The sequence below is a fragment of the Rhinatrema bivittatum genome, chromosome 11, assembly GCF_901001135.1.
Source record: "Rhinatrema bivittatum chromosome 11, aRhiBiv1.1, whole genome shotgun sequence".
Lineage (NCBI taxonomy): Eukaryota > Metazoa > Chordata > Amphibia > Gymnophiona > Rhinatrematidae > Rhinatrema > Rhinatrema bivittatum.
Genome location: NC_042625.1, coordinates 35,940,827 through 35,954,804, shown reverse-complemented (window position 1 = coordinate 35,954,804; position 13,978 = coordinate 35,940,827). Strand labels below are relative to the sequence as shown.

The window sequence follows — 13,978 nt, the reverse complement described above, 5'->3', positions numbered from 1 at the left end:
GCTGTTAAGAGGGCAGACAGCTCCCTTAACAGTACCTTCTGATATATTAGCAGCCCCCAAAACAGGCACGGAGGAGAATTGGCATGATAACCCAACAGATGTAATCGGTACCCTTGACGGACGATGGACAGAACCCAGTGGTCCGAGGTTATACTGGGCCACTGATTCGCAAAGAACCATAGACTGCCCCCGACCACGCTGTCCAGTGTCTCGGGTATGGGTGGCTGGCTTATGCTCTCTATGATCCAATCAAAACCCCCGTCCCGGGATTTGGCTGAGGTGCCAGTTGGGGCTTGGGAGCTCACTGCTGCCTGGGATGGCCACGGGAGCTCACCCTTTGTGAACGGGCATGATGAGCTGGAGGATAGTACTTTCTCTGGTGGTAGAAAGACCTCCTCTGACCCTGTCTCACAGACCTCCTGGCTGAGGAGGGCAGGTCCCGAAGTGCTGGTGGGTAGATGCTGGAGGGTCTCATGGTGATCTCGCATCTGGGTCACCACATCCTAACCTTGTCTCCAAACAGATTCTCTCCTGTGCACGGCAGGTTGGTGAGTCTTCTCGGTATCTTTGGTCGCAGATCCGAGGCCTGCAGCCTTGCCATTCTGTAGATACCGATTCCCACTGCAGAGACTCTCGCTGCCATCTCGAAAATATTGTAGGTGGAATGCACTTCGTGTTTTCCACACTCCTCGCCCTGACGCACCAGCAACAGAAAGGTGTCTTGCTGTTGAGGCAGCCACTCAGCCACCTCCTGCACCTGCTTCCAAAGGTTGCAAGAGTATTGGCTCATGTAGAGACTATGGCTGCTGTGCAACCGCTCACCACCAGAGGTCCCTCACGAGCATGCTCTCCTGGCTGGCCCAGTCCATCCTATCTATCTGCTCTATGTTCTGGACTTCTTTTATAATCCTGCCTAGCCAATTCCTCAGTGCTTCGGCATCGAGCTTGTTTGAGCTCCCTGCTCTAGCCTCCGGCATATCTCTGTGTTGCCTTCTGGCATTCTGTCTTACCCTGCTGCCTTTGGGCTCTGTGTCCTGGCTTGCCTGCCTTCGGTCTGTGGCCTGCCTTCCCTACCTTGCTGTCTTTGGATATTGTGTCATGCCTCCTTGATTGCTGCCTTCGGGTTTTTGTGTTTTATGTTCACTGTTAGTGCTGTCTGGTTAGTCTGTCTATTCATTGTCAGTCTTGCTTCCCCGGGTTCACTTAGTCCAGTCACACATACCTACAGTCAGTCTCACACTTACCTGCACGTTATCCTGAGTCCATCCTTACCAGCACTCGGCTCCAGTATTCTGACCACGTTTACCTACACTCACTTCCACACATACCACCATGCTGCTCTAGTGTATGGTGCTCACCCTTACCTCCACACACCTGATATCAGAGATTTCCTCCAGCCTGCATCAGACTTCCTCCAGCCAACTCCCAGCTCCATAGGCATCTTTCCAGCCAGTACTCAGCTCCCCAGGTTCCAGCCAGCACCCAGCCCTACACACTCCTACCTGCACCAGATTCCTCTCCATCCAGTATCAGAGGCTCTCCTGTAACTCCTGTTTCTTTCCATCCGAAGTCACTCCTGCAGGTGGTGTTCACTACACCTGACCACTGCCCAATCGTAAGACAGGCAATGCGGGCAATGAGCATAGTCCCCAGAAATACTTTTCTCCCAGAGCATGCATCGCTCTGTGGTCCTTCCCCGGGGGCACCAAGGCATGGGGTCCAAGAGCGCTTGGCCCTCTTGAGAGCAGATTCGACCACTACTGCTTGGGTTGCCGGCTGACACTTTTTTCAAATCCAGTAGCTTGTTAGATGAGGGTAAACCCTGTCATTCTTCCTATTCACAGGAGGAACCGTGAGGGGGTGTTCCCAAATCATCAACAGCAACTCCTTAAAGATGTCGTGTATCAGAACCATCACAATCTCATTAGGAGTCTCCACAAACTGGAATATTTCCAGCATCTTGTGCCTGGTGTCCTCCTCAGTCATCAACTGCAATGGGATGGCCTCCGCCATCGCCCTTACAAAACCTGCAAAGATCAAGTCCTCAGGTGGTGACCTCCTTCATTCCTCTGGAGAGACGGTTCTGAGGGATGACCCTCCAAGTCCTCTGAGGAGGATTCTGCAGTGTTATCCTGCCAGGGGTCATAAGGGTTCTCATTCTTGCTGTAATCCATAGGGGATGGATCCATGGATGCTTGGCCTTTGACCAGAGGCCTAGGCACTGGTGGCACCAGTGCTGGCCCCAGCAAAGCTTGGAAAGGGGGCTGCAGGCCTCAGTGCCCCCACCAGCCTTGACAGAGCTTCCTCCTCGGAAGAACCGGCAATGAGCACCGCATCAGTCGGGGGAAGATCAGTGTCCGACGGGCATCAATGGCCTTCCGGGAACCAGTATCAGCTAGATCAGTAAACACCGATGAGCACATTGAGGACGCTCCAGCAGTGGTTCCAGCAGGGAGGAGTGCAGGCATCAATACCATCAGTGCCATAGGCCTCGCTGCCCCACAGAGCCCAATCGACCACCAGCTGGACTCTGCGCTCCAATTCCTCCTCGAACGTTGCCAATGCCAAAATGGACAGGGAGGCAGAAGGGGTGGCCAGATCTTCCTCAGATCCCCGACATGGACTGGCAACTGACACCAGGACCGGTGGAGACTGATGCAGACCTCCAGCATCAGAGGATAGGCACTCCTCGCCACGGGGTTACTTCAGGGGCATCACAGCAAACTCTAATACTGGCACCACATTAGTGGTTTGCCACCAGAGAAATCAGGTTTAAAACAAAAATGATAAGCTAAACAACTAATAGGAGTTTTTGTTTTAAATAAAGCAACTGCCCAATCTCATTCCTCACTGAGAGGTAGGGAGCTAGCTCTGTCAAATTGACTCACCTCACTGCAGGAGATTAGAACCGCAGGAGCTTGGCCCCAATTTAAAGGCAGCTTTCCAGACTTGATATAGAAACTATAGCATATCAACTTTCATCCTTTAAAAACAAATAATTTAAATTTTTAGGGTGTGCCTTGTCCACGACCGTAGTTGGAGGCAGAGAACACTGGCTATAACAATTCCGTATATGACATACCTGTGATGTCATCAAAAAATGAAAAAAAAAAACTCTTCCTCCAGATGCTGGATGAGGGATAGAACCCATATACATTCTTGACTGATGGAACAGAAAGAGAAGAAAATGTGTACAAGTATGCACATTGTAAATGTGCATGCTTTACCTGAATTAAGACTGGCAATGTTCAAAGAGTCAATTTATATGGATAAAAAGTATGTTACCCTCAGAATCAGCTTTCAAAATTATTGCCCTCTCCAGCTGGATATAAATGTTTTAAATACAAATACCTGCTACATACACATATGAAGTTCCCTAATCATCTGTTATTTTTACAGACTGGCTACTTCCTTGTAACATGCTTTTGATTTATGGAAAAAAAGGAATGTAAAAGTAGTAACGAACATGTTGGGTACAATATTTAAAAAATGCTAAATGGATGTCAGGTAATCTGTACCTAAACATGACAACCTAGTATACTTTTTGATTTTTACTAGATACTTTTAAGCAAAATATTACTTTATCTATACAAATCATTAGGGATGTGAATCGTTTTGAACGATTAAAATTATCGTCAGATAATTTTAAAATTGTCCTAAATCGTTAGAGTGTACGATAAAATACAAATGCCCCCGATTATCGTCAGGGGCATTTGTATTGTATCGTTAAATAGGGCACGGGAATTATTTGGGGGAGGGTGGTAAAACCAGCACACCAAAACAACCCCTAAACCCACCCCGACCCTTTAAAACCAATTCCTTACCCTCCCCCACCCTCCCGAACCCCCCCAAAATGTTAAATTACCTGGTGGTCCAGTGGGGGGGGGGTCCCGGCGTGATCTCCCGCTCTCGGGCCATCGGCGCCATTTTGGCTGCCACTAATTAAAATGGCGCCGATGGCCCAATAAAAAAAAAAACCCACCCGACCCTTTAAATCGACCCCCCTTAGCCTCCCCCACCCTCCCCACCCTTTTTTTAGGGAGGCCCGCGCCGCTAAAAAAAAAATAAATCACCCCGACCCTTTAAATCGACCCCACCCTCCCGACCCCCCCAAAACCTTTTAAAATTACCTGGTGGTCCAGGGGGGCCTTGGGGTCCTCGGGGAGAGATCCAGGGGGGCCTCGGGGACAGATTCCCGTTCCCAGGCATCAGCTGTTCTAAAAAAAAATGGTGCCGGCCATCCAGTGCTCCTACCATGTGACAGGGGCTGGCCAATGGCACGGATACCCTGTCACATGGTAAGGGCAGAGGGGCATCGGCGCCATTTTTTTTTAGAACAGCTGATGCCTGGGAACGGGAAATCTGTCCCCGAGGCCCCCCTGGATCTCTCCTCTCCCCGAGGACCCCCTGGATCACCAGGTAATTTTAAAAGGTTTTGGGGGGGTCAGGAGGGTGGGGTCGATTTAAAGGGTCGGGTGGGTTGCTTTTTTTTAGCGGAGCGGGCCTCCCTAAAAAAAAATTAGCGATGTGAATTGGAATCGGAAACGATTCCAATTCACATATCTTAACGATCAGATTTCTCCCCCCACCCCCCCCCAGCCGAATCTGATCGTTAAGACGATCTGGCACACGATTCACATCTCTACAAATCATATATTCTCTCTTGCTAAAAGTATTTTAATAGCTTAAATAGAAAAACTGATAGATGTCAAAGGATCTTTCACCTCAATATTGTAATTTTCCAAAGTACGGTATCTCTCCTGGATGTCTCGGAATCTCATTTCCACCACTAAAGACATATCCTTGATAGCTGCTATTGTAGCAAGAACAAACTTGAGATCTTCAAGAGTGTCAGGTTTAGCTTTAGCTGGTCTGACAATTTCTGGAAAATATTTTTTTAAAGGAAATAACAGTGAAAAAAATTCCCAGTTTAACATGAAAGTTAAGCCAATTCACAGTAAAAGGTCCATAAAACAAAAGGCCTGCATAATACCAGTCTGGTTTTACTAGAAGTAGGTCTTGTCAAATGAATCTAGGTGACCAGAGAGTTGGATCAGGGGACAGCACTAGATGTAGTGTATTTAGATTTCAATAAGGCCTTTACACAGTTCCACATAGACAACATAAATAACTGAGCGCCATTGGTCTAAGCCCTAAATGACCAACTAGGTTAAAAATTGGTTGGGTGGGAGGCAATAAAGGGTAGTGGTAAATGGAATTCACTCCAAGCAAAGGGGATAGCAAAGTTGCTTACCTGTAACAGGTGTTCTCCCAGTACAGCAGGATGTTAGACCTCACATATGGGTGACATCATCAGATGGAGCCCTAACACGGAATACTTTGTCAAAGTTTCTAGAAATTTAACTGGCACACTGAGCATGCCCAGCATGCTACTAACCTTGGTGGCCACCAGGGGTCCCCCTTCAGTCTCATGTGTAGCAAAAGTACGAGCGAAAAATAAAATAAGAAAACGGTATCGAACCCAACTCCGTGGGGTGGCAGGCGGGTTTCGTGAGGACCAACATCTTGCTCTCCTGGGAGAACACCTGTTACAGGTAAGCAAATCTGCTTTCTCCCAGGACAAGAAGGATGGTAGTCCTCACATATGGGTGAATAGTAAAGCTACAGGCTGACTCATAATGAAGCAGGCCAAGCAGCACACACATGTGTAACAGGCACAAAACTGGGGTGCTGCTGGCAAAGATGAGGCAGTCTGAAATTCACAGCGGGTCGAGGTAGGATGACTTGGGTTCCTACACTGGGAATAAGTTCCATAGAACAGACTGGCCAAAGATAGAGTCTTGTCGCCCAGCCTTGTCCAGGCAGTAATGGGCTGCGAAGGTGTGGAGAGAACTCCGCGTCGCAGCTCTGCAGATGTCGGCAATCGGTTCTGAACAGTAGTGCCCTACTGATGGTGCCATGGCCCTGACTGTGTGCCTTCACTCGTCCCTCGAGTGGAAGGCCATCTTGCTGGTAGCAGAATTTAATGCAGTCTACTAACCAGTTGGAGAGGGTCTGCTTGCCCACCACAACTCCAAGCTTGTATTTGTTAAAAGAAACAAAGAGTTGGGTGGATTTCCTGTAGACTGCAGTGCGGTCTAAATAAAATGCAAGCGCACGCTTACAGTCCAGGGTGTGCAGAGCTCGCTCACTCGGGTGAGTGTGAGACCTTGGAAAGAAAGTGGGCAAGACGATGGACTTAAGTGGAAATCAGTTACCACAGTAGGAAGGAATTTAGGATGAGTGCGGAGAATCACCCGGTCATGTAGGAACCTATTATAGAGTGAGTAGGTCACAAGGGTCTGTAACTCACTTATCCTGTGAGCAGATGTAATGGCTACTAGGAAAATAATTTTCCATGTAAGATATCTGAGGTCACAGGAGTGCAGGGGCTCAAACGGAGGACAGCTACACTAACTGCACTAATCACATCCTCTGGCAACAAATTCCAGAGCTTTATTGTACGTTGAGTGAAAAAGAATTTTCTCCGATTAGTCTTAAATGTATTACTTGCTAACTTCATGGAATGCCCCCTAGTCCTTCTATTATTCAAAAGTGTAAATAACCAATTCACATCTACTCATTCAAGACCTCTCATGATCTTAAAGACCTCTATCATATCCCCCGTCAGCCGTCTTCTCCAAGCTGAACAGCCCTAACCTCTTCAGCCTTTCCGCATAGGGGAGCTATTCCATCCCCTTTATCATTTTGGTTGCCCTTCTCTGTTCCTTCTCCATCGCAACTATCTTTTTTGAGATGCGGCGACCAGAATTGTACACAGAATTCAAGGTGCGGTCTCACTATGGAGCGATATAGAGGCATTATGACATTTTCCGTTTTATTAACCATTCCTTTCTTAATAATTCCTAACATTCTGTTTGCTTTTTTGACTGCTGCAGCACACCGAGCCGACAATTTTAAAGTATTATCCACTACGATGCCTAGATCTTTTTCCTGGGTGGTAGCTCCTAATATGGAACCTAACATCGTGTAACTACAATAAGGGTTATTTTTCCCTATATGCAACACCTTGCACTTGTCCACATTAAATTTCATCTGCCATTTGGATGCCCAATCTTCCAGTCTTGCAAGGTCCTCCTGTAATGTATCACAATCCGCTTGTGATTTAACTACTCTGAATAATTTTGTATCATCCGCAAATTTGATAACGTCACTCGTCGTATTCCTTTCCAGATCATATATATATATTGAAAAGCACCGGTCCAAGTACAGATCCCTGAGGCACTCCACTGTTTACCCTTTTCCTCTGAGAAAATTGACCATTTAATCCTACTCTCTGTTTCCTGTCTTTTAACCAGTTTGTAATCCACAAAAGGACATCGCCTCCTATCCCATGACTTTTTAGTTTTCTTAGAAGCCTCTCATGAGGGACTTTGTCAAACGCCTTCTTAAAATCCAAATACACTACATCTACTGGTTCTCCTTTATCCATATGTTTATTAACCCCTTCAAAAAATGAAGCAGATTTGTTAGGTAAATCCATGTTGACTGTGTTCCATTAAACCATGTCTTTCTATATGCTTTGCGATTTTGATCTTGAGAATAGTTTCCACTATTTTTCTCGGCACTGAAGTCAGGCTCACTGGTCTATAGTTACCCGGATCGGCATGCACTTAGCTATAAAAGACAGCTGAAAGGCAAGTGGTGCAGGGAACAGAGCATGGCTGTGACTGTATATGCCCTCTCCCCCTCCCCGGAAGCTGTAGACCGATTTTGTACTCAGCCAGGACGGGCTGAGCTCAGTAAAGCAAAAATGTTTTTGTAGGAATTCCTCCTTTCTCTGTCTCCGTGCTCAGTGTGCCGATCCAACGTTCATCCCCGCCTCCGGGGGAACTTAAGGAATGTAGACAAGCCTGACAGGTTGAGCAGCCTTTTTTGGCTAGGCCCCGCTCTTCACTGATCACTGCGTGGTAAGCCACGGTGGTGTTTTCACGCGTTTTCTTGTGCAATAGACTGCCCTCTTCAAGACCGTCTGTTCGTGTGAGTGCATCCAGTTGTGTGCCCTCCTTTGGAGTATCTACAAACTGTAAGACCTCCAACATCTTGTGGCGAGCTTCTTCCTCCGTAACCAATGGAAATGGGATAGTGTCAGACATTTCCTTGACAAAGCTGACAAAGGAGAGGTCTTCCAGAGGAGCTCGTTGCCTTTCTTCCAGGGGTGAAGGCTCTGAGAGCAATTCCTCGGAAGCTTGTGAGGAATCATCTGAGGATGTATCCTCCCATGGATTATAGGGAGTTTCCCCTGCTCCCGGTGGGCTTCCTGAGGGAGGAAGTATACCAAAGCCGAGAGGGCGGGAAGGCATTGATGGATGTGGCACTTGCATCGAGAAATCTGTGCTTGCATCGAGGGGCACCGGAGCAGATGAGGTGCGTTTGGGGCACCGATCGCCCTGATGGCCCTGGCATGGGTTCCAGCATCGGTGGTTCCCATGGAGGGATCTGGCTGGGAATCGCCTCTTCCTCCTCCGAGGAACCCGGTATGGGAATCGGGACCTGTGGAGGCCTCTATGGACGACTCGGTGCCAGCGTGTCTGATGGCACAGGTTGAGTCGGGAAGGCCCCGATGAACATGTCCAGGCGCTCGAGGAGCGGTACAAACATCGAGGGTGCCGGTTCCAGGGCTGGTGCCAGTTCTGGTGCCGGTATGGGGGCCGGCGCCGGTGGCGATTGGAAACCTCATAGGGCATTCAGAACTGCCTCTTGGACCATGCAGTCCAATTCCTCCTGAAAAAGCCGGCATGGATGGCACGGCATCTGGGGCAGGACACAGACTAGGTGTCACCGGAGCCTCCACGGAGGCCTGTGGAGGCTTGGTGCCCGGCACCGATATCAGTGGGGAATGCCTCGGCGTCCCAGGTCCAGAGGAGGATGGGGGCTCCTCTCTGCCGGCCCTCTTCGCAGGCAGCTCGGTGGAAGTCGATGCCGCTGCGGTCTTGGTGCCGGCACCAGATGGGGACACATGTCAGTGCCGGTGACGATGTTTCCCTCGGTGCTACAGTCCAGTCCTTCTCCGGCACCGAGGGATGATGATGCCGATGCCTTCGAGGGGGTCAGCGACAGACGGTTATCCGCTCCACGATGTTCTTGGGTGGGGCGTCTCCGAAGTTGATGGACCCTTTCCGGTCGGCGCTACTTGACTTGGAGTCGATGGAGCAGCCCGTTTTGACCCAAACAAGTGCTCCATCTTGTCCAGTCGAGCATGCCTGCCTTTAAGGATCATCTGTGCACAACTAGGGCACCGATGAACTTCGTGCACGGGTCCTAAGCACAGAACACAAACCGTGCGGGTCCGTTATGGACATGGTCCTTGGATCCTCGGGGCATTTTCTAAACTTGGGTCGCCATATCAAAAATGTTTGGCCGCGCTTGAGGTCGATGACCATCGGGCACAGAGAAGAGTGTTGCCGGGAATCGACCACAAACCACGAGGAAAACACTTACCGAGCGTCAGAGGGAACGGGGTGCAATGGGGGACCCTGGTGAGGGTAAAATAGGAAGATAAACTTTGAGTTTTTCCGTGAGGAAAGTGTGAGAATTTCTCACAGAGCTCCTAACCGCAAGGCAACTTGCTGCGCGGAAAAAAAAAAGACTGAAGGGGGACCCCTGGTAGCCACAGGGTTAGTGGCATGCTGGGCATGCTCAGTGTGCCAGTCAAAGTTCTAGAAACTTTGACAAAAGAATTCCGTGTCAGGGCTCCATCTGATGATGTCACTCTTATGTGAGGACTACCATCCTGCTTGTCCTGGGAGAATACTAGTACTACAGGGAACAGTTTATGGACTGATTCTTAACATTTTTGTGAAAATATCATGGAAGGATTATCTTGAAAAATTTGTCTTTTTGCCAATGATTCTAAAATCTACAACATGGTAGACAGCCAGGATACTGAGGAGGGATCTAGCAATGCTCGAGGAATGGTCTAGGAGCTAGCAGCTAAGATTTAATGCTAAAAAATGCAGGTGTTTATACATTTGCGATGCAAAAATACCCAGGGAGAAGTACAATAAAGGGGTAAAATGTTTCTAAGCACAAAAGAAGAAAGGGATCTGACAGGGATCATATCTGATGACCTTAAGGTAGTCAAACTAGTGGATAAGGCAATGGCAAAAGCCAAAATGATGCTTGGCTATACAAGGAATGGTCAGCAGAAAAATAGAGGTGATATTGCTCCTGTATAAGACCCTGGTGAGAACTCATTTGGAATACTGTGTTACAGTTCTGGACACTATATCTTTAAAAGAATCTAAATTGTTTGGAGTTGGTCCAGACGCTGGCTACTAAAATGGTCAGTGGTCTTCATTCTAAAGCATATGTAGACAGACTTAAAGAAGTAAAGGTGATATAAGGGAGATATGATAAAGACATTTAAATACCTCCAAGGTTTCCATGCACAGGATAAGGCCTCTTTCAAAACAAAAAGGAGGCTCTGGAAAAAGAGATCATGGGATAAGGATGAAAGGGGGTACACTCAGGAGTAATCCAAGGAAATATTTATTTACAGAGATGATAGTGAATGCATGAAACAGCCTCCTCCTGCAGGCAGTAGAGACAAGGACAGTATCAATTCAAGAAAGCATGTGATAAAAACAGAGGATCTCCGAGGAGGTGGTAGGGATTGTAAAGCTGAATAATTGATGTTGATGGGCAGAACAGAAAGGCCCATATAGTCTTTCTATGCTATCATGTTTCTATTCTTTATAAATTTCTTAGAAAAAAGGAAAATTAGTTTCTTACCTGATAATTTTCGTTCCTGTAGTACCAAGGATCAGTCCAGGACACCTGGGTTGTGACTCCGCACCAGTAGATGGAGACAGACTAAACTTGTGGGTGGGAGCCATATATGCCCCTGTGCCAGTCACAGCCCCTCAGTCTTACAAATGTCAAAGTAGAAAAACAGGAAACCAATAAACTAGCTAAATAACCTAACCACAACAGGGAGCAGCTCAAGACTCCCACTGGAAACAGAACTCCCCTAACCGAGGGGGTAAAACCAGAAACAGATTAGGTAATGAGACTACGAGCGGACTCTCCGTTACTGCAGAACAGCACTGCGGGCGGGATCCTGGACTGATCCTTGGTACTACAGGAACGAAAATTATCAGGTAAGAAACTAATTTTCCTTTCCCTGTACGTACCAGGATCAGTCCAGGACACCTGGGATGTACCAGAGCTAAGTTACCGAGGGTGGGAAGCAGAGAGTCCCGCTCGGAGTACTCCCCGCTCCAAAACCCCCGGAATCAGCAGCCTGACCATCCAACCGATAGTGTTTAATGAAGGTATGTAACGACATCCAGGTAGCCGCCCTGCCAATCTCTCGAGGCGACACCTGAGAAGATTCCGCCCAAGACGCAGCGCGAGACCGCGTCGAATGAGCTCTGAGACCCACGGGGACCGGCTTTCCCCGCACCACGTACGCTGAACCAATGGCCTCTTTAAGCCAACGGGCGATCGTAGTGCGGGACGCAGCGGCACCTTTCTTTGGACCCGAAAACAGGACGAAAAGATGAACCGTCACCCGAAAGGAATTAGTGACCTCCAAATAGCGAAGGAGAGACCTCCGGACATCTAGCTTCCGTAAGTCTCTCAATTTTGGGTCCGAAGACACCCCTATCCCGAAAGCGGGGAGCTCAATGGACTGATCAAATGAAATGCCGACCCGACCTTAGGCAAAAAGGAAGGAACCGTCCGCAAAGAGACTCCTGAGTCGGAAATACGCAAAAACGGTTCCCTACAGGATAACGCCTGCAACTCAGAAACACGTCTTGCCGAAGCAATCGCCACCAGGAATACCGTTTTCAACGTGAGATCTTTGACCGTTGACCGCTTTAAGGGCTCAAACGGTGCCGAACATAAGGAAGACAGAACCCAATTGAGGTTCCAGGACGGACAGGGATGACGCAATGGTGGACGGAGGCGCTTTGCTCCCCGAAGAAACCGGGAAATATCTGGGTGCAGGGCCAGGGGAAACCCCTGAACCTTACCTCGCAAGCAACCAAGCGCTGCCACCTGTACTCGCAGGGAACTGCACGCCAACCCTTTGGCGAGACCAGCCTGGAGAAAAGCTAGTATAATCGGCGATGGAGGCCGAAGTGGGAACCACCCTGCGCTGCAGACAACCAATCTTCAAAAATCACCCAGACTCGGACATACGCTAGGGACGTAGACTGCTTCCTGGAACGCAATAGCGTGGCCACCACCGAATCCGAGTAACCTTAGCTTTTCAAGCGATGCCTTTCAAAAGCCATGCCGCGAGACAGAAGTGATCCGCATCCTCCAAACAGACGGGGCCCTGACGAAGAAGCCCCGGGAACCCCTGGAGACGAAGGGGGGCGACCACCGACAACTGAATGAGATCGGCAAACCACGGACGATGTGGCCACTTCGGCGCCACAAGGATCACTTTGGACGGGTGCAGCTCTATACGTCGCAGGATCTTTCCTATCATTGGCCACGGAGGAACCACGTACAACAGGACGTCTGTCGGCCAGGGAAGAGCCAGTGCGTCGACTCCCTCGGCCCCTCTCTCTCGGCGTCGGCTGTAAAAACCGTGGAGCCTTTGTGTTTTGCCACGTGGGCCATGAGATCCATGTGGGGCACCCCCCACGTCCTGCAGATGAGAAGGAAGGCGTCCTCCGCCAGCTCCCATTCCCCTGGATCCAGGTGATGACGACTGAGATAATCCGCCTGCACATTGTCGACTCCGGCAATGTGGGACGCTGCGATCTTGCTGAGATGTTGCTTCCGCCCAGCTGATCAGGAGCTGCGCCTCCACCGCTACAAAGCGGACTCCATGTCCCGCCTTGACGGTTGATGTAGGCCACGGTGGTCGCATTGTCCGACAATATCCGCACCGCCCTTCCCCGTATCAACGGCAGGAAGGACTGCAGTGCCAGGCGAGCCGCTCTGGTCTCCAGCCGATTGATGGACCACTGCGCTTGAGTCTCGGACCACCGGCCCTGCACCGACTTGCCTAGGCAAACCGCGCCCCAACCGGAAAGGCTGGCGTCCGTGGTCACTACTGTCCAGTCGGGAACCAACAGGGACACACCACCCGTCAGGTGTTCCGACACTCGCCACCAGTGCAGGCTGTCCCTCGCCTGATCCGTTAGCGGTAGCGGAAGGTGGAATTCCTCTGACACCGGCTTCCAACGGGATAGCAAGGATGATTGTAATGGACGCAGATGAGCGAACGCCCAGGGGACCAACGCGAGCGTTGACGCCATAGATCCCAGAACCATCAGGTAGTCGCAAACCAGCAGTAGCCGAAGAGACAATAACCGCTTGACTTGAGACTGCAGCTTCCATACGCGCTCCGCGGACAGGGACACCCGGCCCCGTTTCGTGTCGAAGACGGCCCCCAGATATTCCAAGGACTGGGTGGGAACAAGATGACTCTTGAGGAAGTTGATGACCCAGCCCAGGGACTGCAGCAGCTGGAGGACCCTGTCCACTGCCAAGCGACACTGGCTCTCGGACTTGGCCCGGATCAACCAGTCGTCCAGGTAAGGGTGTACCAAGAACCCCTCCAGAACCTGAGGAACCGCTGAAAGGATGGGTGGATACCCACATGGAGGTACGCTTCCGTGAGATCTAGCGCGGCCAGGTATTCGCCAGGCCGCACCGAGGCAATTACGGTCCGAATCATCTCCATCTTGAAGTGAGGGACGCGAAGGCACCTGTTTTACCGGCTTTCAGGTCCAAGATTGGTCTGGACGTGCCGTCTTTCTTTGGAACGATGAAGTAAATTGAGTAACGTCCCGTGCCTTGTTGACCTGCCGGCACGGGAGAAATGGCCCCCAGGCCTTCCAAACGTTCGAGGGTCCCTAGCACGGCCGCTCTCTTTTCCGGACGCTTGCAGGGCGACACCAGGAACTTGTCTGACGGGATGCGAGCAAAATCTAAAGCGTAACCGTGTCTTATCACGTCGAGGACCCAGTGATCCGAAGTTACCTTGACC

General features: G+C 49.9%; 1 protein-coding gene across 1 annotated transcript in view; it reads right to left on the bottom strand.

Annotated features, from left to right (window-relative positions):
- Window positions 1–13,978, bottom strand: part of DNAH10 (dynein axonemal heavy chain 10) — a 952,322-nt gene that overhangs the window by 646,868 nt on the left and 291,476 nt on the right. The window contains 3 exon segments of the mRNA XM_029571350.1: window positions 4,725–4,882; window positions 13,013–13,564; window positions 13,707–13,898. Coding sequence (XP_029427210.1) covers window positions 4,725–4,882; window positions 13,013–13,564; window positions 13,707–13,898 — 902 coding nt within the window.